At 36.7% G+C, this 25,105-nt stretch overlaps 1 protein-coding gene across 1 annotated transcript; it reads left to right on the top strand.

Moving 5' to 3' along the window:
• The first annotated feature begins 20,948 nt into the window (after positions 1 to 20,948).
• LOC103985130 (probable aldo-keto reductase 2) lies at positions 20,949 to 24,813 on the top strand. The gene is made up of 5 exons (XM_065109148.1): positions 20,949 to 21,250; positions 21,324 to 21,524; positions 23,317 to 23,489; positions 23,580 to 23,682; positions 24,321 to 24,813. Exons 1-5 carry the CDS (start codon positions 20,984 to 20,986, stop codon positions 24,657 to 24,659), a joined length of 1,083 nt encoding a protein of 360 aa, XP_064965220.1. The 5' UTR covers positions 20,949 to 20,983; the 3' UTR covers positions 24,660 to 24,813.
• Positions 24,814 to 25,105: the final 292 nt, after the last annotated feature.

The following is a 25,105-nucleotide window of genomic DNA, read 5'->3' as shown; positions in this document are numbered from 1 at the left end:
GATTTGCATATCTCATAATATGATTGAATCATTGATGTAAAAAAGAGAAAAATTACACTATTATATTCTTCACTTCTTTTTAACAATAACAAAGGGGGAGAAAATCTTGCTAGCTTGCATATCACAAAAAAAAAGAAAAATTGCTAGCTTGCACATTTCAAGGATAGAAAACTTGCTATCTTACAAAAAGGAAGTAAAAATTACTAGCTTGCACATTGCAAAAGAAACCAAAATTGCTAGGTTGCATATTTCAAAGAAGTAGAAACTTGTTATCTTGCACATCTCAAGAGAAAAGTGCTAGCTTACTCATCTCAAGAGAAGCAAAACTTACTAGCCTTCATACTTTAAAGAGAAGTAATGCTTGCCAACTTGTTAGCTTGCATGTTCTAAAATAATGTAAAACTTACTATTTACTATCTTACGTTCTTTTTAAAAAACTTACTAACTTGAACATAGTAAAGAAAAGCAAATATGCTATCTTACACATCAAGAGAAGTAAAAATTTTCCTATTTTTTATATCTCAAAAACTTCTTAGCTTGTATGTTCAAAACATGCTATCTTAGCATATTTCAAAATTTTGCTAGTTGTACTTTTCTCCTTTTTATTGATGAGAAAGGGGGAGAAGTTATGATGATGATACGAAATTATGCATGAAATACTCATGATATTATGATGACACATACAATGAAAAGTTATGATGATCATGCATGGTATAATGAAATTTTATTATGTATGATGGTTTAGATATAATACTTGAACTTATGATGTAAGTAATGATATGATGTATTGCATATAATTCATGATTGAAATTATGGCATGTTGATAGGGGGAGTTTGTTGAATCTCGAATTTTGATGATGAAACCAATCAATATGTGTTTATGTTTTAATCTGCGTTTTGAGTGACGTAGGATGCTTCGATCAGGATGAGACAATTAAAGCAAGAAAAATCATGTGGGGCCAGAGAAATATGTCAGAAGATTGGACGTCGGACCGATGGATTAGTAGACGTATTGACAGAAGGCTTTGGGCCATGGATTCAAGCATTGGGCCAAGAAGAGCGGAGATTACGTCAAGGATATCGGAGTTGCGGAGTCAACTGGCCAAATGGGCAATAGGCCGCAAGAGAGGACGATGCGCCGAAGAATCGAACGAAGCGTCAAGGGACCAATGACATGCCGAACAACTTGATTAGATGCTTAGGATTAATTGTCTAGATCGAAGTATGTTTTACATGTGCATGATTAACTACGATAGCAAGACATGAAGCAAAATGAAGTCCCGAAGTCAAGATCAAGATCACGTTGGGAGTTCGAGAGTTCGTCGGAAGTCTAGACGTTCGTCGGAAGTTCTGCGAGAACCAGCCGAGAAGTCACGAAGCTTGCCAGAGAAGCTCATTGAAACTCACCAAGAAGATCATCATGAAGTCCAGGAGCTTGCCGGGAGTCCACCGGAACATTGCCGAGAGTTCGTCGGAGGTTCGCCGGAAGATCGTTGGAAGCTCGCTGGAAGAATTGACATAGGGATTCATTTAGCTTAGAATATGTCTTAGGAATCGTAGTTAGCATATAATTGGGATTGAATTTAGGCCAACCCAATTAGGGTCCAGCTAGGCCCATGTAATCACTGTGTTGGGCCCAATAAGAAGCCAAAACAGTGCCCCAAGAAGACTCACCGTCGTGGCCCAGTCTTCGAGGTTGTGTCAGGCGATGGTACCAGCAATCTAGGCAGTGGTACCACCCAGCACTCCGTCCCAAGCGATGGTACCACCTAGGATAGTGTCAGTCAAATTGACACTGGGCGGTGGTACCGCCCGTGCTTGGGGAACCCAGGATGAGATATTTTTAGGCTCCAAGTTTGAATCAACTTGAAGCCTATAAATACCTCTCTCATCCCTGGTTAAAACACATAAGCACAAAGAGATTAAAAGAGAGAAAACGCTGCTGCAATCTCTATAATTTCCCTCCTCTAAATTCTAAGTGTTAGAATTCTGTTTAGAGAGGAGAGTGAGTGCTTGTAAGGGTTATCTCCTAAACCTGGTAAAAGGAGAAGAGGGGTGTAAGAAGGAGGTTGATCTTCGCCTAGTAAAGGAATATCGTTAGTGGATGTTGGTGGCATCGACGGAAGAAGAATCGGAGGAGTGGAAGTAGGTCACGATTGACCGAACCACTATAAACTCCCGTCTTCTCTTATTTGCATTTTATTTCCTACTATTACCTTACTGCAAACCCCTTCAATAGCTTATTGCCTTCAATACATTTACATATTCTTTCAAGTTAAGTTTTCGAAATCAGTTTTACGTCGGAAACGATTTTTATCGTACGAGAGATTTGACGAAGTTGACGTTTTTATCCGCTGCACTAATTCACCCCCCCTCTTAGTGCTATTGATCCTAACAATTGGTATCAAAGTCCAGTATTTCTCATTTCAGATTTACACCTAAGAGAAATGGCTCTTCATGGCTTTCAAGAGGGCTTATCAGTTGTTCGTCCACCGTTGTTTAATGGATTGGACTACACTTATTGAAAAACTCGAATGAGAGTTTTCTTGATTTCTATGAATTTGGATTTATGGAATATTGTTAAAAATGGTTTTCAACTTCCCTCTAAACCGATGAATGAATGGTCGGATTTGGAGAAGAAGTATTTTTCTTTAAACGCAAAGGCTATGAATGCTTTATTTTGCGCTTTGGACAAAAATGAGTTCAATCGGATTTCTACGTACGAAACGACTTTTGATATTTGGCGAACACTTGAAATCACGCACGAGGGAACTAGTAGAGTCAAAGACTCGAAAGTTAATATTTTATTACATAATTTTGAGCTTTTTCGAATGCAACCAAGCGAGACTATAGGCGACATATACACCCGTTTCACGGATATCGTCAATAATCTAAGAGTTCTTGGTAAATCTTTTTCAAATTTTGATCTCGTAAGCAAGATCTTAAGATCCCTTCCAAAAAAGTGGGATTCTAAAATAACCGCAATACAAGAGATAAAAAATTTAAATAATTTTCCATTAGAAGAATTAATCGGGTCATTAATGACCTATGAAATGACACTTTTGGAACATTTTGAACCCGATGAACACTTGAACCACCTTCCAAAGAATAGGAAGGATTTGGAACTCCGGACAAATGAATACCACTTGAGCGATGACTCAAGTGCTGAGAACAATGATGAACTTGAACTTCGAACACTAAATCTTAATAAGTTTATTAAATAAAAATTTAAAATAAATAATTAACTTGAACGGAGGAAGAAGCCAAAGAAGAGGAAGGCAACCAAGGATGAATCAAGAACTTCTAAAGGTGAAACGATGAATTGGGCTTTGACGGGCTTCGACTACAAGTTAAGTAACTAAACTCTCTTGAATTATTTTGAAATTACTTGAAGTTTTTCATGAATGCTTAATTTAGATAGTAGGAATAGGAAATAAAAAAATTATGTTTTAAAAATTATATCATGTTTTTCTTTTTAGCATCTTTGAAAAATTAAAAATATGATCATGAAAAGTATATTGCTAAGGTTTCATGCATGTTATGTTTTGAAATGTTGAATGATGTATGCAACATTAGGGATGATAATTATATGATATGTGATAATGCTTAGGATTAATCCATGCATGTGTATCTTGATGATTTTATGTAATGCATGAGTTTTTGAAGTAAATGTTGATTTGAAACTCTCATTTTAGATTAACATGTTTTTGGTCTAATTATTTTTATGACGAATTAAGATGACATTCTCATGACATATTAAGATGACATAGTGCATGTACATCTATATATGAATTTCTTGATAGTCTTTTGATGATAGATGTGATATCATGATGTGTTTGGTCTTGACGGTTTCATGACGAAACTTATGTTCGATTTTAAATGATGATATATATTTTCACAAAAGACTTGAATACCCTCACATGAAATCAATGAAATGAAAATAAATTTTCTATCCTATTGAGATTAATGAATTTATTTTACCAATCTTGTGAATCTCATGAAAATAAACATGATGAATATTTTGAAAATAAATGAGTGTATCATGCATTTAGTCTTAATGATTTCTCTTGAACATACTTTTTGAAATCATACTTGATGATGAATATCAAGATATTAAAAGGATGTTATCATGGAATCATGCTTGATGATTTGTTTTATAAAATTTACCTTTCCGTCTTAAATGTTGACACTTGTTTTATTAAAGGTAAAGGCATGCTTATAAGAAGCAAATCACATGAATAAAATTTTATAAAAATAAAATGTGATCCTCTATCTTATCGACTTTTCAATAAATCTATGCTTGTCATGTATGAATTTATTGAATGTGACTTTGAGGATGATTTCGGATTTCACAAATGCTTGATTCATACTTATGACATGAGACACATTTTAAATATGAATCATGTTCAATTCTTCAATCATGTTATATCTCCCTTAATTTATTTTGTTCTCCTAGATTTATTTACCAAAGAGGAGAATCGTCAGAATGCATGAAAGTGTTAAATTTCATTTTCGAATTTTCTTGATCCTAACAATTCATTTTTGAGAATCTATTGATCTTGATGGTTTTATGACGAAATTCATTTTTCGATCCTAAATGTTGATGCATGTTTTTATTTGGCATAAAAGAAAAGAATATGCATGTATGAAATAAATCACTTGAATTAAAACAACTAAAAAGTGGAAAGATTTCTTCTTGAAAAATTTATTTTTTCGACTTTATTGAATTTTCAAAAAGGGAAATTAATGAATCTATTTGTATTACTTTTGTGAATCTCTTGAAAATGATCTTGATTTGATGATTTAAATGAGCTTTATTTTGATTTTTTGAAATTTATAAATTGAGATTTCTTATGCTTAAATCAAGATTTTATATACATGATTTAATATCTTGTTCTCTTACAAGATTGAATGAAATCTATCTTTTTCATGATCTCCTAAGAATTCTTTATGTCATTTATTTAAGTGGAGATTTGTTAAAATGAATCACGGTTTCTCTTGATTTTTCGAGATTATAACTTGAGTATTCATTTTATAAATCAAGATTGTTTATATGTTCTCTCATGACATCTTTTAAGGCTTATGACTTGAATTTTGAATGTATGAAATACATCTCATCACCTAATAATTCTTCTTGATATTCCTTATGTGATGATATGAATACATGAAATATTCTTTTTTTTTTTTTGATGTATACAAATAAGAAGTTTCGATCATGCATGGTAGTATGTAATTTGACAAAATTGGTACTATCATGATATGAAATAAATGATGATTTGGAATCATGCATTAATGATGATTTTATATTTTATAATTTGGTATGATGCATGCAATACTTATGATAATGATGTACATGATCTATTGCATATGCTGTGTATCATGAATGTTTTAAATGATGAATATTTGGTATCATGATCAACATGTTGATAAATGCTTAAAAATTTTAATGTTTGAGTATCATGTATGATACGCTCATTAATGATGATTGATTTAATTTTCGATAACGTGCATGAAAAATAAGGTTTTTGAAATTATGTATGTTTTAATTTGAATATATAATGATGCACAAATAAGATTGATACTTACCTTTGTTATGATTTAGAAATTGACGCAAAGGGTCTTCCCTTCTTTTTGACATTGGCAAAGGGGGAGAAATATCGCTAGCTCATCTTGTAAAATTTAGAAACATGCACTTTGCAAAGGAAGCAAAAATGCTAGCTCAAACAAAGGAAGCAAATATTTGCTAGCTTACATATTGCAAGGAGAAGAACTTGACATCTTGAACATCACAAAAATTTGCTACCTTGCATGATGTAAAATTTGCTAGAATTGCTAGCTTGTGATATAAAGAGAAGCAAAAAGTTGCTATCTCAAAAGAAGCAAATGTGCTATCTTGCCTATCTCAAGAGGCAAAAATGCTAAATTGCACATCTAGCAAAACTTGACAAATTTGCATATTTCAAGAAGCAAGAGTTGCTTTCTTGAACATCTTAAAATTGCTAGCTTGCATGTTCTAAAATATTATAAAATTTGCTAGCTTGATGTTGTAGAACTTGCTATCTTACTACCTTGCATATCTATGATGATAAAACTGAAGATTATGTTTATTATGCAACAATTTGAATTCATACTTCTAAACACATGAGAATTGTACTTCTCCTTTTTGTTAATGACAAAGGGGGAGAAGTATGTTGTTGGTATATCGTGATTTGATCATGACATGTTACTTGGATTTTTGAATCCAAGAGTTTCTATCAATATGACATATTGATAGAGGGAGTTTGTTTAAACTCCGGGAGTTAAGGTTAACTTCGTCGTCGATTGGTTGTCATCATCAAAAAGGGAGAGATTGTTGAATCTCGGATTTTGATGATGAAACCAATCAATATGTGTTTATGTTTTAATCTGCATTTTCAGTGATGTAGGATGCTTCGATCAGGATGAGACAATTAAAGCAAAAAAAATCATGTGGGGCCAGAGGAACAAGTTAGAAGATTAGACGTCGGACCGATGGATCGGTCGACGTATCGATAGAAGGCTTCGGACCATGGATTCGAGCATCGGGCTAAGAAGAGCAGAGATTGCGCCAAGGATATCGGAGTTGTGGAGTCAACTGGCCGATTGGGCAATAGGCCGCAAGAGAGGACGATGCACCAAAGAATCAAACGAAGCGTCGAGGGACTAATGACATGCCAGACAACTTGATTAGATGCTTAGGATTAATTGTCTAGATCGAAGTGTGTTTTATATGTGCAGGATTAACTACGATAGTAAGACATGAAGCAAAATGAAGTCCCGAAGTCAAGATCGAGATCACGTTGGGAGTTCAAGAGTTCGTCGAAAGTCCGAACGTTCGTCGGATGTTCTGTGGGAACCAGCCGAGAAGTCGCGGAGCTTGCCAGAGACGCTCATCGGAACTTGCCAAGAAGATTGTCGTGAAGTCCAGGAGCTTGCCGGGAGTTCGCTGGAATATTGCCAAGAGTTCGTCGGAGGTTCGCTTGAAGATCGCCGGAAGAATTGACATAGGGATTCGTTTAGCTTAGAATATATATTAGGAATCGTAATTAGCACGTAATTGGGATTGGATTTGGGCCAACCCAATTAGGGTCTAGCTAGGCCCATGTAATCACTGTGTTGGGCCCAATAAGAAGCCCAAATAGTGCCCCAAGAAGACTCATCGTCGTGGCACAGTCTTCGAGGCTATGTCAGGCGGTGGTACCGCTAGTCTGGGCAGTGGTACCGCCCAGCACTCTGTCCCAAGCGGTGGTACCGCTAGACCTGGGTAGTGGTACCGCCTAAGATAGTGTCAGTCAAACTGACACTGGGCGGTGGTACCGCCCAACGCAGGCGATGGTACCACCCGTGCCCAAGGAACCCGGGATGAGATGTTTTTAGGCTCCAAGTTTGAATCAACTTGAAGCCTATAAATACCCCTTCCATCCCTGGTTAAAATACACAAGCACAGAGAGATTAAAAGAGAGAAAACGCTGTTGCAATCTTTAGAATTTCCCTCATCTAAATTCTAAGTGTTAGAATTCTGTTTAGAGAGGAGAGTGAGTGCTTGTAAGGGTTGTCTCCTAAACCCAGTAAAAGGAGAAGAGGAGTGGATGTAGGTCACAATTGACCGAACCACTATAAACTCCCATCTTCTCTGGTTTGCATTTTATTTCTTGCTATTACCTTATTGCAAACCCCTTCAATAGCTTACTACCTTCAATACATTTACGTATGCTTTCAAGTTAAGTTTCCAAAATCGGTTTTACGTTGGAAATGGTTGTTAGGATCGAGAGCACTAAGACGGGCGGGGTGAATTAGTCCAGCGGAAATCTTTCAGCAATTAAAAACGAAAGCTGCGTTCGTTTTATAAAAACTATTTTGATGCAAAAGCCGATTCTAAGAATACTTATGATTAAGTGCACAGTTTGCGTCTAAGCGCAGTTTACGTAGTTTGCGTCTAAATGCAGTTTGCATCTAAATGCAGATTGCGTCTAAGCGCAGTTTGCGTCTAAGCACAGTTTGCGTCTAAGATCAGATTGCGTCTAAGCGCAGTGCAGTTTGCGTCTAAATGTAGTTTTACGTCTAAACACAGTTTTACGTCTAAACGTAGTTTTACGTCTAAACGCAGTTTGCGTCTAAACGCAGTTTTACGTCTAAACGTAGTTTTACGTTTAAAAGTAGTTTATGTCTAAAACACAGTTTTAAAGGGATCTGAACTTAGAAACGTTGTTCGTAAAAGCGCAGAAGACAGTTTTGCAGAATCAAAACGTAAACGTAAACTGTAATGTATGAAAACACCGATTTACGTCTGAATGCAGATTCGGAAAGATCAGCACTTAGAAACTTGTTCGTAAAGGCGCAGAGAGCAGTAGCTATGTAGGAGGTTTGCAGTAATGATAAAGTGCTCAAAATAAACGCAAACCAGAGATTTAGAGTGGTTCGGTCAGTCTTGACCTACTCCACTTTTGGCTTCCTCCACCGACGAGGTCACCGACGTCAACTAGAGGCCTTCCTTCAATAGGCAAAGGCCAACTGCCCTTTTACAGATTCACTCCTTTTGATTGGCTCAGGAGACAACCCTTACAGGACCTTTCTCTCCTCTCTTTACAACTCAAGACTTGAAGAACAGAAAGAGGAGAACTTTAGGACTTTTCACAAATTTGAGCTCTTAGAATCACAGAAAAGATCAAGAATTTGGTGTAGGTCTGTATCTTTTTAGTGTTGAATGGGTGGGGTATTTATAGGCCCCAACCCAATTCAAATTTGGAGCTCAAAACAATCAAATCCCGGAATTCCGGGATCAGGCGGTTGCACCTCCTGACTGGAGAGGTTGCACCGCCTGGTAGAGCTTGAAGACTGAGCCCAGGCGGTTGCACCTCTATGTCAGGGGCGGTTGCACCTCCTGAGTCTGGCTCGGAGACTGAGCCTCAGGCGGTGCCACCTCTTGACTGAGGCGGTTGCACCTCTCTGCCAGAGCTCGAAGACCGAGCTCAGGCGGTGCCACCTCTCTGTCCGGGAGGTTGCACCGCCCAGTCTAGCTCGAAGACTGAGCTCAGGCGGTGCCACCTCCTGGCTGGGGCGGTTGCACCGCCCAGTCTCGCTGGGAGGCTTAGCCCAGGCGGTGCCACCTCCTGGCCTAGGCGGTTGCACCTCCTGGTGCAATCAGGGTCCGAATGGTTAGCTCCATTTGGCCCAATTTCAGTCTTTCAGGGGCCCAATTGCCCCAAGATTAAGCTAATGGGATCACCTCCCATTTTCCAACTTAATCAATGTGCTAACTACGATTAGATCTAAGACAATTTCTGCAGCTTTGCTTCGGTGCGTCAATCGCTTCTTCCGGCGAGTTTCCGGCGAACTTCTGTCGATCATCCGATGAACCCTCGGTGATGCTCCTGCGGACTTCCGGCAAACTCCTGGACTTTGCGATGATCCACTTGGCGAGTTCCGATGAGCTTCGCTTGGCAAGCTTTTGGACTTCTCGGATCTGTTCTCGCAGAACCTCCGACGACCGTCCGAACTTCCGTCGAACTCTCGAACTCCCAACGTGATCATTGTCATGACTCCCGCGCAACTCCTGCTGCATGTCTTTCTTCCATCGTAGTTAATCCTGCACACACAAAACAAAAACTTCGATCGAGACAATTAATCCTAAGCAATTAACCAAGTTGTCCGGCATGTCATTGGTCCCTCGATGCTTCGTCCGATTCTTCGGCGCATCATCCTTTCCTGCAGCCTATTGCCCAATCGGCCAATTGACTCCGTAACTCCGATATCCTTGGCACAATACCCGCTCTTCTTGGCCCGATGCCCGAGTCTACGGCCCGAAGCCTTCTGTCGATACGTCGACCGATCCACCGGCCCGACGTCCAATCTTCTGACATGTTCCTCTGGCACAACATGATGTTCCTGCTTTAATTGTCTCATCCTGATCGAAGCACCCTGCGTCACTCAAAACGCTGATTAAATCATAAACATATATTAAGTAGTTTCATCATCAAAATACGAGATTCAACAATCTCCCCCTTTTTGATGATGACAACTACTTGATGACGGAGCTAATCTTAACTCCCGGAGTTTAAACAAACTCCCCCTATCAATATGCCATATTGATAGAAACTCTTAGATTCAAAAATCTAAGCAACATGTCATCATAAATGGAGTTAACCTTAACTCCCAGAGTTTAAACAAACTCCCCCTATCAATATGCCATATTGATAGAAACTCTTGGATTCAAAAATCCAAGCAACATGTCATCATAAACTTATGCATAACATGTCATGTCATCAACATACTTCTCCCCCTTTGTCATCAACAAAAAGGAGAAGTACCACAATCAAGTGTTTGTGATGTAAGTTTAACTTATTGCATGAAAAACATAATATCTATTGTTACCATCATGCAAGTTTGCTATTATTAAATGGTAAGATATCAATATGTAAAATTACGATTCAAGTTCTTGATATCTTAACATGATATGACATTCATAGCACCTATTCATATGAATGCTGCTTTTGATATCTCATCATAATATGGCATTCATAACATCTATTCATATTCTTCAAATATGGCACTCATAGCATCAATTTATATATTTCTCCCCCTTTGTCATCAACAACAAGGAGACCGATATAAGCAAATTTTAAATATAAGTGCGATGCCATAAGTTGGTTCATGTCATTTTCCAACAGTGAGTGATAGGATACCAATTATGCAAACATCTCGAGGAAAACATGACATGGAGATAGCTTTTATTGCTTCTTCCTTTTTATTTGTTATCTTTTTACATGAAGGAGGAAAGCCATATATGAAGTTCAAATTGATAAGATATTAAAGCACACTTCATTTTTGCAAGGATTAAGATATGTAAGTGAGTCAAATCCTTGTATGTAAAAATATCTTCCTTTTATAAGAGGGAATCATCAAATATGTTTCTCGAAAAATATTTTTCACATAATAAGTGCATTTGCTAGATGATTCCATATGTCAAAAATCAATGATGTGAATTAAACTTGATATGACATATGCTTGTTAAATTCGGAAGAGGATAATGTATCAAGAAAATCCAATTGTTAGGATCAAGAAAATCCGAAAATGAAATTTGACACTTTCATACATTCGGACAGGGTTTTACTAGAGATATTCAATTACAATCATGAAGGTAAAACATTCTTATTATCATGGAAATTTTTTGTATTCAAGCACATAATTTCCAACATGTAATCATGGCAAGTAATTGTGTAAAATCATTATGGCAATCAAGTGATTTGATCATTTAATCAAAAAAGTCTGAAAAATAATTTTAACAGGTTTAATCATTCGGACATATTTTTGCCTTAGTTTTTCAAATATAATCATGAAGATAAGGTATGCTCATCATCATGGTAGTATGATAGCAAGTTTACCATATTCAAGCTAGCAAAAAAATTTCTACATTTTAAGGCCCGCAAGCTAGCAATTTTGAGATGTTCAAGAAAGCAACTCTTGCTTCTTGAAATATAAGTTTTGCTAGATGTGCAAGTTAACTTTTTGCTTCTTGAGATAGGCAAGATAGCATTCCTTGGTGATGTTCAATATAGCTAAGTTCTACATCATGCAAGCTAGTGAATTTTATAACATTTTAGAACATGCATAATCACCAAAGCATCATAAATTTTAATGATGTGCAAAATTACAAATTTTGCATGATTGCATTTGTGTGTCTTGAGATTTGCAAGATAGCACTTCTTGGTGATGTTCAAGATAGCAATTTCTTCTCTTTTGAGTGCAATTTTTGCTTTCTTCTTGAATTGTGCAAGCTAGCTATCTCCCCTTTTGTCATTGTCAAAAAGAAGGGAAAAACCCTTTACATCAATTTTTAAATCATGACAAAGGTTAGTATCAATCTCATTTGTGCATCATTATATTTTCAAATTAAAACATGCACATTTTCAAAACATATAAACTCATTATTATATGCATGATTCCAAATCATTATTCATATTATTTCAATCATTGTTTCAATCACCACTTATAGCTTATCATGCACAATTTATAAAATCATCTAACATGATACAATCATTTATTTTTCAAAATATTTATCACTATTTTAATGTATGATAATGAAGTATTCATGATACCGAACATTAAATCAATATTTTTTAAGTATTTATCACTTCATTTTAATCATGATTCCAAACATTTATCATTTAAAGCATTCATGATACACATCATAAAAAAAAGCATATGCATCATTCCAAATCATAAATATTTTAAATCATCATGGTATTAATTTGTCACATTGCATTCTACCATGCATGATCGAAGCTTCTCATTTGCATACATCAAAATAAATTCATGAATATCTCATGCATTCATATCATCACTTGAGGAATATTGAAAAAGAAATAATTGGGTGATAAGATAAATATTTCATAAATACAAAGAATTGCATAAAAATCATATCAAGGAATACAAGTCACAATCATTCAAGAGAAAAATCAAGATCATGATTTTAATAAAACTCGTTTCAAATTTGAATCATCAAAATCATTTTTATAGCTCACAAAATTTATAACATAAGTAGATTCATGATTTCATTGATAATATATTTTTTCCTTTTTAAGTGTTTCATTTTAAGTGGTCGATTTCATGTTAGCATGCCTTTTCATTTACTCAAAATCGAGAAATAACAATGAAAATCAACATGATACACATTATTACTTCTCAACCACATATAGCATGATTTCATAAGGTATTTTTAATCAAAATCATTTTGTTTATCATAAACATGCAATTTTCATGATTATTTTCAAAATTACTAGAATGATAAGCATGATTCCTAATTGTTTGTATTTTCATTATAAAATTATTAAACATGCAATTTTCAAGAAAATTAAAAAAGGAGAAATGCTTTATGAAAAGCATCATGTAATTTCAAAGTAAATTAAAGGCATTTTGATTACCTCAGCGTCGAAAGGCGTAAAGGCGTAGTTTGCCACCTCGCCTTTGTTGATTTTCTCCTCGTCTTCGGAGGAGCTCGATTCATCCCAGATTTTGTTCTTCTTCTTGCGTTCAAAGCAAGTAGTTCCGTTCTTTTTACTTTTTAATTTTTGTTTCATTTGTAGTTTAAGTTCACCATCATTTGAGCTTATGCTCGAGTGGTCTTCAAATGTTCTATGTCCCAAATCCTTCCTGTTCTTTGGAAGGTGGTTCTCAAGTTCTTCACGTGTATTGCACGTCATTTCATATGTGATCAATGAACCAATTAGTTCTTCAAGTAGAAATTGGTTCAAGTTTTTCGATTCTTGAATAGCAGTTACTTTTGAATCCCAAGTTTTAGAAAGTGAGCGCAAAACTTTGTTAACAAGTTCAAAATCCGAAAAGCTTTTACCAAGTGATTTTAAACCATTGACGACATCCGTAAAACGGGTGTACATGTCAACAACGGTTTCGCTTGGTTTCATATGAAAAAGCTCGAAATCATGCAGTAAAATATTAACTTTCGAGTCTTTGACTCTACTAGTTCCCTCGTGCGTGATTTCAAGAGTGCGCCAAATATCGAAAGCCGTTTCGCACAAAGAAACCCGATTGAACTTATTTTTATCCAAAGCGCAAAATAAGGCATTCATAGCCTTTGCGTTTAAAGAAAAGTACTTCTCTAAATCCGACCATTCGTTCATCGGTTTAGAGGGAAGTTGAAAACCGTTTTCAACGATATTCCATAAATCCAGATTTAGAGAAATCAAGAAAACTCTTATTTGAGTTTTCCAATAGGTGTAGTCCAATCCGTTAAAGACGGTGGATGAAAGACCGAAAAGCCCTCTTGAAGAGCCATTTCTCTCGGGTGTAAATCCGAAATGAGAAATACCCCGCTCTGATACCAAATGTTAGGATCGAGAGCACTAAGAGGGGGGGGGGGGTGAATTAGTGCAGCGGAAATCTTTCAGCGATTAAAAACGAAAGCTGCGTTCATTTTCTAAAAACTATTTTGATGCAAAAGTCGATTCTAAGAATACTTATGATTAAGTGCACAGTTTGCGTCTAAGCGCAGTTTACGCAGTTTGCGTCTAAATGCAGTTTGCGTCTAAATGCAGATTGCGTCTAAGCGCAGTTTGCGTCTAAGCGCAGTTTGCGTCCAAGATTAGATTGCGTCTAAGCGCAGTGCAGTTTGCGTCTAAACGTAGTTTTACATCTAAACACAGTTTTACGTCTAAACGTAGTTTTACGTCTAAATGCAGTTTGCGTCTAAACGTAGTTTTACGTCTAAACGCAGTTTGCGTCTAAACGCAGTTTTACGTCTAAACGTAGTTTTACGTTTAAAAGTAGTTTACGTCTAAAACACAGTTTTAAAGGAATCTAAACTTAGAAACTTTGTTCGTAAAAGCGCAGAAGACAGTTTTGCAGAAGCAAAACGTAAACGTAAACTGTAATGTATGAAAACACCGATTTACGTCTGAATGCAGATTCGGAAAGATCAGCACTTAGAAACTTGTTCGTAAAGGTGCAGAGAGTAGTAGCTATGTAGGAGGTTTGCAGTAATGATAAAGTGCTCAAAATAAACGCAAACCAGAGATTTAGAGTGGTTCGGTCAATCTTGACCTACTCCACTTTTGGCTTCCTCCACCGACGAGGTCACCGACGTCAACTAGAGGCCTTCCTTCAATAGGCGAAGGCCAACTACCCTTTTACAGATTCACTCCTTTTGATGGGCTCAGGAGACAACCCTTACAGGACCTTTCTCTCCTCTCTTTACAACTCAAGACTTGAAGAACAGAAAGAGGAGAACTTTAGGACTTTTCACAAATTTAAGCTCTTAGAATCCAAGAAAAGATCAAGAATTCGGTGTAGGTCTGTATCTTTTCAGTGTTGAATGGGTGGGGTATTTATAGGCCCCAACCCAATTCAAATTTGGAGCTCAAAACGATCAAATCCCGGAATTCCGGGATCAGGCGGTTGCACCTCCTGACTGGAGAGGTTGCACTGCCTGGCAGAGCTCGAAGACTGAGCCCAGGCGGTTGCACCTCTGTGTCAGGGGCGGTTGCACCTCCTGAGTCTGGCTCGGAGACTGAGCCTCAGGCGGTGCCACCTCTTGACTGAGGCGGTTGCACCTCTTTGCCAGAACTCGAAGACCGAGCTCAAGCGGTGCCACCTCTCTGTCAAGGAGGTTGCACCGCCCGGTCTAGCTCGAAGACTGAGCTCAGGAGGTGCCACCTCCTGGCTGGGGCGGTTGCACCGCCCAGTCTCGCTGGGAGGCTTAGCCCAGGCGGTGCCACCTCCTGGCTTAGGCGGTTGCACCTCCTGGTGCAATCAGGGTCCGAATGGTTAGCTCCATTCGGCACAATTTCAGTCTTTCAGGGGCCCAATTGCCCCAAGATTAAGCTAATGGGATCACCTCCCATTTTTCAACTTAATCAATGTGCTAACTATGACTAGATCTAAGACAATTTCTGTAGCTTTGCTTCGGTGCGTCAATCGCTTCTTCCGGCGAGTTTCCGGCGAACTTTTGTCGATCATCCGATGAACCCTCGGTGATGCTCCTGCGGACTTCCGGCAAACTCCTGGACTTTGTGACGATCCATTTGGCGAGTTCCGATGAGCTTCGCTTGGCAAGCTTCTGGACTTCTCGGATCTGTTCTCGTAGAACCTCCGACGACCGTCCGAACTTCCGTCGAACTCTCGAACTCTCAACGTGATCATTGTCATGACTCCCGTGCAACTCCTACTGCATGTCTTTCTTCCATCGTAGTTAATCCTGCACACACAAAACAAAAACTTCGATCGAGACAATTAATCCTAAGCAATTAACCAAGTTGTCCGGCATGTCATTGGTCCCTCGACGCTTCGTCCGATTCTTCGGCGCATCGTCCTTTCCTGCAGCCTATTGCCCAATCGGCCAGTTGACTCAGCAACTCCGATATCCTTGGCACAATACCCGCTCTTCTTGGCCCGATGCCCGAGTCCACGGCCCGAAGCCTTCTATCGATACGTCGACCGATCCACCGGCCCGACGTCCAATCTTCTGACATGTTCCTCCGGCACAACATGATGTTCCTGCTTTAATTGTCTCATCCTGATCGAAGCACCCTGCGTCACTCAAAACGCAGATTAAATCATAAACATATATCAAGTAGTTTCATCATCAAAATACGAGATTCAACAATGGTTTTTATCGTACGAGAGATTTGATGAAGTTGACGTTTTTATCCACTGCACTGATTCACCCCCCCCCCCCCCCCTCTTAGTGCTCTTGATCATAATAGAGTTTAGTTTAAACTTCATCATCAATTGGTTGTTATCAACAAAAAGAGAGAGATTGTTGAATCTCAGATTTTAATAATAAAATCAATTGATGAATTTACGATCTAATCTACATTTTGAGTGACATAGGACTAATTTCAATTAGAAAAGACAATTCAATTCTGGAAGAATCGGACATTGGGCCGGAGTGAACATGTCATAAGATTGGACATCGACTAGAGATTTGGATGATGTGTTGGCAGAAGGACTTTGTGTCATGAGTTCTGGCATTAGGCCAAAGGATCGGATATTTCGCTAAGGAGATTGGAAGTTGTGGGAGGTCAACATGCTAATTGGATAGTATGCCGAAGGAGAGGATGATGCGTTGAAGGATCAGACGAAGTGCCGGATGAACTAATGACATGTCAGACAATATAGAATTCTAGTCTTGTAATCGGTTGTATCTTAATTGATCATAGTTAGGTCATAATTAACTATGCTAACTCAATTAGGGGTCGTTGGGCTTGAGTTGGGACTGTTTTGGGCCAAGTGAAAGGCCTATTCAGTGACATAAGGTTAGGTGGAACTGCCTCTGAGCTGAAAAATTCAAGAGCACACTTTTTTAAGCTATCTAACGGTAGTACCGTCAGACTAGGCGATGGTATTGCTTAGACACAGTCTCTCAAACTATATCAAGGAGGGGTACTACCAGTCTGAGCAATAGTACCGCCTAGTGTCAATGCTATAAGCGATGATACCGCCCAACATAGGCGGTGGTATTGCTAGAACCTGAGAAACCCGGGATGAGATCTTTTTTGGCTCTATTTTTGCTTGGAAGAACATAAAATTGAGTAGAAAAAAGGAAAAATATACTTGAGAAAAAATTATTATAATATTTCTAAAGTTAGAGTTAGAAGGCTTCTAAGGAATGAGTGAGGTCTAAAAAAGAGAGGTGTAAAGGTTCTCTCCTGAGCCTATGAAAAGAAGAAAGAGTTGTAAGGGTAGTTAATCCCTGACCATTGGAAAGAAGATCGGTAGTGGAAGCTGGTGATCTCGAGCAAAGAGAAATCAGAAGTGGATGTAGATCACGACGATTGAACCACTATAAATTCGATATGCTCTTTTTCTTTGCTACTTACTTTTATTGCTTACTTAGCTACTCACTTCACTTTACATTTACTCTAAGTTAAGCTTAAATACTTTTCAATATGAGTTTTATCGAAATGATTTTTCTATATTGAACGAGTTTTTAAATCGACATAATTTTTACATAAGCACTAATTCACCCTCCCCTCTTAGTGCTGATTTCAATTCTAACAAGCTCATGCCACCGACCATTAATGCAAAGTTAGATTTATTTTTTCGACTGCGAGATCGGTGATGAGTGGGTCATGCAAGCCCATTATAGGATGTTGAGGCAAGCGATGTGTAACCTCGTAGTCATAGGGAGTAGGTGATTTCGGGCTTTTTGTTTAGGCATTGTTTACATGATGGGAAAAGTTGGGGAGTATTAAGATTATCCCTTTCATAAGGCAAAAGGACTCAAACTGAATAAGATTTCAAATAATTATCCTATTAATAAAAAAATAAATAGAGAGATTTCTATGTCAATTATAATATTTTTAAATAGATTTATAGTATTTTTGATACCTCTATCCAAATACTTTAAGTCTACTTAAAATATTATAATTGAGATAAATTGACTCAAAACTCAATAAAAATCAACTCACATACAAAAATATGATTTTAAATATATATATTATTATTATTTTGGGAATAAAAATAACTAAAGAAATAGACTTAGATACTTTTGAATAGGCTTATAGTACTTTTTTTTTTTTTGGGCACTTCCATCCAAACATTGTAAGGCTGTTTAAAATCATTATAGCTGAAGTAAATCAACTCAAAACCTAATAAAGACCAACTCATATAAAACTATAATGTTTTAAATATGTATGCTTTTTGGTTTTGGGATAAGAATAGACAAGAAAGACTTTTATATCTGTGATGATATTTTTTAATAGACTTATAATATTTTTTAAAATACTATAACTAAGGAATTGGAATAGTTTAGCTTATGGACTAATCTAAAATTGGTGGATTGATTACTCTCGGGATCACTCTACCAATTTTTAAAGTCATTATAGAGTATTTCAGAGATTATAAAAATGTGAGAGCACCCCTTAGAAAACATGAAAAAGTACCTCCCAAGAAAAATAAAAAAAAGAAGCTTTTGCCTAGGTATGACCTTGGTTAAAGAGGAACTGATGATTTCAGTTCTTAGTTTTTGCCAAGTGTGATTCTAATGGTTTTGGTTTTAGTTACCCTTTTTTATATTTTAAAATTTTAATTTTTAATTAAAAATAATTTAATGTAGCAATAATTCATAATTTTATTTTAAAATTTGATCAAAGTTCCACATTGAAAAGTGAATTGATCTCCATACATATAATAACATGAAAATGAATATATAAAAAAATCCTTAATCACTCATAATGTCAAATGTTCCGATCGTTCCTTCGGTTGATAAATTAAATAAATTTTTATTATTTTCAAGGATTATCTCTAAATTCTATTATTCCTTTTTGGTCTAGTCATCAATATATACTTAAAGCCTCAAGATTCTAGTGAAATAGTCAAATGGGTTTCATCTAAGATGTGTCCCTGTTGAAATCCTATAAAATAATTATTATAATTATTGTTGACATTAAAATTACTAATATTTATTTTACAATGATTTCTAGAATTTATAATATTATTGAATAACACATCCACCGTTGAAGAATGAAATCCTATGCTTTTAGTGCCGCCACCAAACTAAAAAAAAATCTTTAGATAAATATCAAGGAATTCTAGCCTAACAATGCCCTAAGTTTCGTTTGTCTTTACAATAATAATTTCACTCCTCAACAAATTCTACTACTCCACTCACTAATTTGATTTGTACATTCATAATATTTGGCGGTAGCTTTCATATAAGTTAATGATCATTTTTTTAACTCTCATATTTTTTCATAAATGTCAACATCTAAATATAAACAATCAAAATAAGTAGTTACATAATCATGCAAACCGTCTAGCCTACAAAGAAGATGAAAAAAAAAGAAACAAGGTAAATCGATTGAATATTTAGAGAAAAATATTATATCTATTTAGTTTTTATTGTCATAATAGTTATGCCCAATTCATTATCATGTTTGTATTCTTCTAATACTACTATAATATTGACATATAATTAAAAATAAATGAACAGTAGGACAACAAACACTGGATAAAGTAAGTAGCATCATTAGCAACTCTTAAGATATCTAATTTTTTTTAACAAACGTTCTAATGTTGTGAGTATAAACCTACTTGTCTTACATTATTTGCAATAAAACTATGTAATAATTGAAAGCTTTCAAAAACAATTTATAGGTTGAATTCTATCAAAATATCTTGAGAAAATCTTTTGGGCCTTTTATCATTTAGTTTACAAAATGTAGCTTACTCTTTCATCAACTGTTGATGAGTTCACAAAAATAGAATAACTTATTTAAAAGGAGAAAGAAAAGTGTTAAGAGATTTAAGACTTTACACATAAATTCAAAACATTGGCTCAAAATCTGATTAATAAACTTATTCTAATTTAGGAATAGATACAGTATTTACAGATATATTATCAAAATCAACTGAAAAAAATTTAAAAATCAAATGGTATTATTTCAAAATAGTTTATTATCAACCGTATGTCATTCATCAAAAACTCTAAATGCAAGCACTGTCAATACAATTACATATGATTCCTACGTAGGAGTATATTAACCAGTGATCATCCCAAATATCTACCAAAAGATTATAATAAATTTTATAAATTTTTTTCTCTTTCCGATAAGAATATGTCTAGCAGCAGGATTCAAAATATTTTGATAATAATTTACAAAATCCTTTTTTGACCAAAAGGAAAAGAAAGGTGCTTGATGGAAACAAATTTAGTTAATTTTTCATAATTTTTTTCAATAGAAGAATGAAAAAAATGATTAGTAGGGTACTTGAAAATTTGAGTCTGGTTTATCCATACCGGCTTGTGTAGGATTTTTTTTTCTTAATATATTTTCTAAATATTTTATGTCCACCTCTTTTAAATTCAAAATTTTAAGAACAATAGTTGCAAATAAATTCAAAACGAGCTATGGATTCATTTTAAAATAGTTTCAAATTTAAGAAGAAGATATAAAAAGTGGTTGGGGTTATTTTTATCATAAAAAAAGGTTAGGGCTTTTCTCGGGAACTTACTAACAAATTATTTATTACTATTTAATTTAAATCGATTCATGTTTTGAATTGATTTTAACCGGTTTAATTAAATGATTTGATTTAATTAAAAAAAGAGATATACAGTTTTTTAAAAAATAAACAAAATAACTGAGGGTCACTTTTGTAATTTAAAAAATTGAAACTCTGTAGCAGAATTTTTGGAAAAGGAAACACTAATTAAGAATTTCGCAAAAATTGAACTTTTTTAGATAATTTACTATTACCATAATTTTTTTTTAAAATATTGATAGCACATATCAATTGTATATTTGCATTGACACAAAAGGACTAAAGCTGACGCAAGCGATGGCGTTAATGATTGTCATAGCTTCAGGCGAGCCGCCCCATGGAATTACCGGGGGTGGAATCGCGATGGCCAGTAAAACACGATGTTGGTCTTTCCACAATATAAGGGAGCAGAGTGGGATGAGGTGGAAGGGGGAGTCGTGGGAGAGGGAGACAGAACAGGTGGAAGATGGCCGGAGAGGCGGGGAGCGGCGGCGACGGGGGCGTGATAGTGGGCGACGGGGGCGTGATAGTGGGGCGGATGAAGCTGGGCTCACAGGGTCTGGAGGTCTCCAGGCAGGGCCTCGGCTGCATGGGCATGTCGGCCTTTTACGGACCGCCCAAGCCGGAGACTGACATGATCGCTCTCATCCACTACGCTATCCGCTCCGGTGTCACCTTCTTCGACACCTCCGACCTCTACGGCCCCTTCACCAACGAGATCCTCCTCGGCAAAGTACTCCTCCTATTGCTCATCGTTAATAATTGTGCATTGACCGATGGATCAGGAGCTTTGGTTTCTGGTGCAGGCACTGCAAGGTGGGTTGAGGGAGAATGTGGAGCTGGCCACCAAGTTCGGGTTCAGCTTCCAGGACGGGAAGAGGGAGATTCGTGGAGATCCGGCATACGTCAGGGCCGCCTGCGAGGGCAGCTTGCAGAGGCTCGGCATCGACTGCATCGATCTCTATTATCAGCACCGCGTCGACACCCGGGTTCCCATCGAGGTCACAGTGAGTTAATCTATCCCATCGAACACCTTCTTAGATTGGTGGCTTGTTGAGGTTGAATTCATTGGAAGCGATACATTGTTCAGAATTGAAATTCCTTGTCATTTGAAGTAGTTGTTGCTCGATGGCATGGTAGAATTGTTCCTTTACAACCACTCTCCTTTGGGGACAAGATTTCGCACATTAATCCTTGTCAGATCCTCAATCAACGAGAATCTCATTAGGTCAACAAATAGGTGGAAGACCATATTGTGGTAGAAGAAAGATGCAACAACGTTTATGATAGGTTGAGGTCCTGTGCTTTAATGGAGACTTTTGATGACTCGGTAGCTTTGAGAACGGTAAGGAGAAAATGGAAGGCATAAGAGGAGGAATTTAGGAGAAAGTTATGCACTTAGACTTGATATAGGAAATCATATGCAGAGGAGATTTCTTCACTGATTCACTTTACTGATCAATATCCAAACTTCGTCCACTTAGAAGTAAAACAAAAAAAGAAAACATAACAAAGAAAATAGAAAATTGCAAAAGAGAAACCAAAGGATCCTCCTCCTTTCTCTTACAATAAAATATTACTGATTATACTAAATCTTCTGCATCCTATGAAACTATTCATTTCATCTCAGACCTTGGTTTGAGATGGTTTTGTACATCTGATAAGAGCCACTTATATCCAATGTACCAAAGAATCCTCCACCGGCCATCATCTGCTATATTCACTGTTGCTTTCATCATAGATCACCTCCTATAGCAGCCCAAGTTGTTTCTTTTGGATGGATGACCCTATCTTGTCGGGTATAATATCTCCACTATCTTCTTTTCCCCTTGTATATTTGGTTGTTTCCATGTGAAAACTATTTGTTTTGCAACAGTTCCTTGTTGAGAATCAATACATCCCTTATCAGTGTATGGACAGCTATCTCTCGAGCACAGGTTTAGGTTCGGTCTCAATGGGCATTACAAGTAGACTAAAACAAAAAACTTGAAAGCATTAAGCTAACCACATTAGTAACTAAAGCTAAAGCGATTATCAGTTCATGATGATTGGAATTGAACCATCTTCTGTAGAACCCTAGTATACACATCGATGGCACTTGGGTATTTCCATATAGACAATAACTAAATGACATTAATTTCATGCAACTGCTATCAAAGTGACATTCTGCAGCTGGTGTGTCACTGAAGAATCTGGCATGCAGTAAGATTCTTATGGAAGCGAATGGCTAATGGATGTATTTGTTTGGTGCGTATTGTCTTTCTCTTTTGGATGTGATGGTCCACTAAGCTAAAGAAGGTTGGCCACTATTTTTCAGCCTTGAGAATAGCACGTCCCAGATAAATGTTAATCATTCATCCAACTTTATATTTCAGTACCCTTAAATTGTTTCTCTTCCAATTAAGAATTTGAAGTATGTTATGGATTAAATCAGACCACCTGATCTTATCTTGTTGAAACCAGTGATGTGAGTCATAGAACAACCTCTCTGCTCGTTGGAGGTTCATCTTGTACAGTGCTTGTAGGAATTTTTTTGATTGTTGACTGTTAGCCAGCATCATGCTCTTGCTGCAAAATGACCAAAATATTGAATTAGTAAGAGTCTGAAACCTTGATTTTTCAGATTTTGCAATTATGCTTATAAGTATTCATCTATGACATTCTTTGCCATAGATGCCATGTCTCTATGGGCTCTTAAGTTCATATTTGGAAATGTTCTTAGTTTTACTTATAAGGTCAGTTTCCTGTTTTCTAAGTATATTGAAGCAAAGTTCCCCTTTGAACTGTTATTTTCTTTAGATGGGAGAACTTAAGAAATTGGTGGAAGAAGGAAAAATAAGGTACATTGGATTGTCTGAGGCCTCTGCATCGACAATCAGGAGGGCACATGCAGTTCACCCAATAACTGCTGTGCAACTGGAATGGTCTTTGTGGACAAGAGATGTCGAAGAAGATATAATTCCTACTTGCAGGTAGAGCTTGCTGATTGGCTTTATCTTTTATATAGACCACTATTTTAATATTCTATTGCGATATTGATTTTAACTTCTTTTTCTTTTCAGAGAACTTGGTATAGGCATTGTTGCATACAGTCCACTGGGAAGGGGCTTCTTTTGTTCTGGACCAAAGATGGTTGAAACTCTGTCTGAACATGATTTCCGTAAGGTGATCATATACAATGGTTAGGAAAAGATATAAAAATCCTTTTATGCTCTTTTAAATTGAAAATTTTTTGAATGCAAGAATAGAAGTGATGAACAACTATTGAAACTACAAATCATCTTGACTACTGACCATTGTTACCAGCTGATAAATACATATTATTTTATTACATGTAAAAGTTGAAGTTTATGCTTTAATGATAATTCAATCAACAGGATGTTATTGGAGTGTGATATGCTTGCTTATCGGTTAGATTAATGATGCGTAAAGTAAAAGAAACACAGTAGTTTATGTGAAAGCCTCCTATTGAAAATCATCATATTTGTGTTTAATGCTCAAGTTGTTGATGATTTTGACAGAGTTGGGCATATCATATTCAGGCTCCAGATGTTTGATATATCAAACCAGACAAGGGATTATAGTCACATTAGTGAATGCCTACTAAACATCCATGACTACAATCACCTTGAATGGAACATTTATTTCATGTTAATTAACTCTGTGTTCCGTAGTGTCAATAGGATTGTATATTCCCCTCCATTCTTTTATTTCCTTTTGAATTCATTATGTTTATCTTAAAGTAAACTTGTTCTCTTTTTTTTCGGTCTAATGATATTCTGACTGATGAATTATGTGTGCAGCTCTTGCCTAGGTTTCAGCCTGAGAATCTCTCTCAAAATGCCCTTATCTTTGAACGTGTAAACGAACTAGCTGAGAGGAAGGGATGCACCCCTTCACAACTTGCTTTGGCTTGGGTTCACCTTCAAGGAAGTGATGTGTGTCCTATACCTGGCACCACCAAGATCGAAAACTTTAACCAGAATATCGGAGCACTATCAGTAAAACTCACACCCGAGGAGATGGCTGAACTTGAATCATATGCTTCGGCAGATGCTGTCAAGGGTGATAGGCATGGTGCTGCCATGAATACATGGAGAACGTCCGATACTCCTCCCTTATCCTCATGGAAAGGTGAATGAACATCTTCCATCTGTTCTAGAATGGTTGTTGTGTGATTTGCAAGAAGATGAACTCAACAAAACCTACTGGTTGAGTTGTTTCAGCTCCTGCCTGTTATTGGATGAAATAAAATGCTTTGTTTGCAGTACTAAATCATTACTGGGTTTTCCTCAATTTGTTTGGTAGAATTAGCAGATGGTGATGTTGTTTGTCTGTGCGATGCAGGTGATGTGTTTTGGATGGATTTTTAGCCATTCTCCCAAGCTACAACTTCAGGGCCATTTAATATTTCTAACCTGGCTTATAAAAGATAAAAATATTGGTTTAGCAGGACTTATGAAGTTCTTAGTTAAAGGTCTTGGTTAGTTAGCATTGTCCCATTTAATTGATTGTTATATTCAAAGAAAAAGGTCCTGTCAATAGTTTAATAATTTGAAAGCAAAGGTTCAAAGGATTGGATGACCCA

The sequence above is a fragment of the Musa acuminata genome, chromosome BXJ2-5 (genome assembly GCF_036884655.1).
Source record: "Musa acuminata AAA Group cultivar baxijiao chromosome BXJ2-5, Cavendish_Baxijiao_AAA, whole genome shotgun sequence".
NCBI lineage: Eukaryota > Viridiplantae > Streptophyta > Magnoliopsida > Zingiberales > Musaceae > Musa > Musa acuminata.
This window is presented reverse-complemented; position numbering and strand designations above follow the sequence as displayed.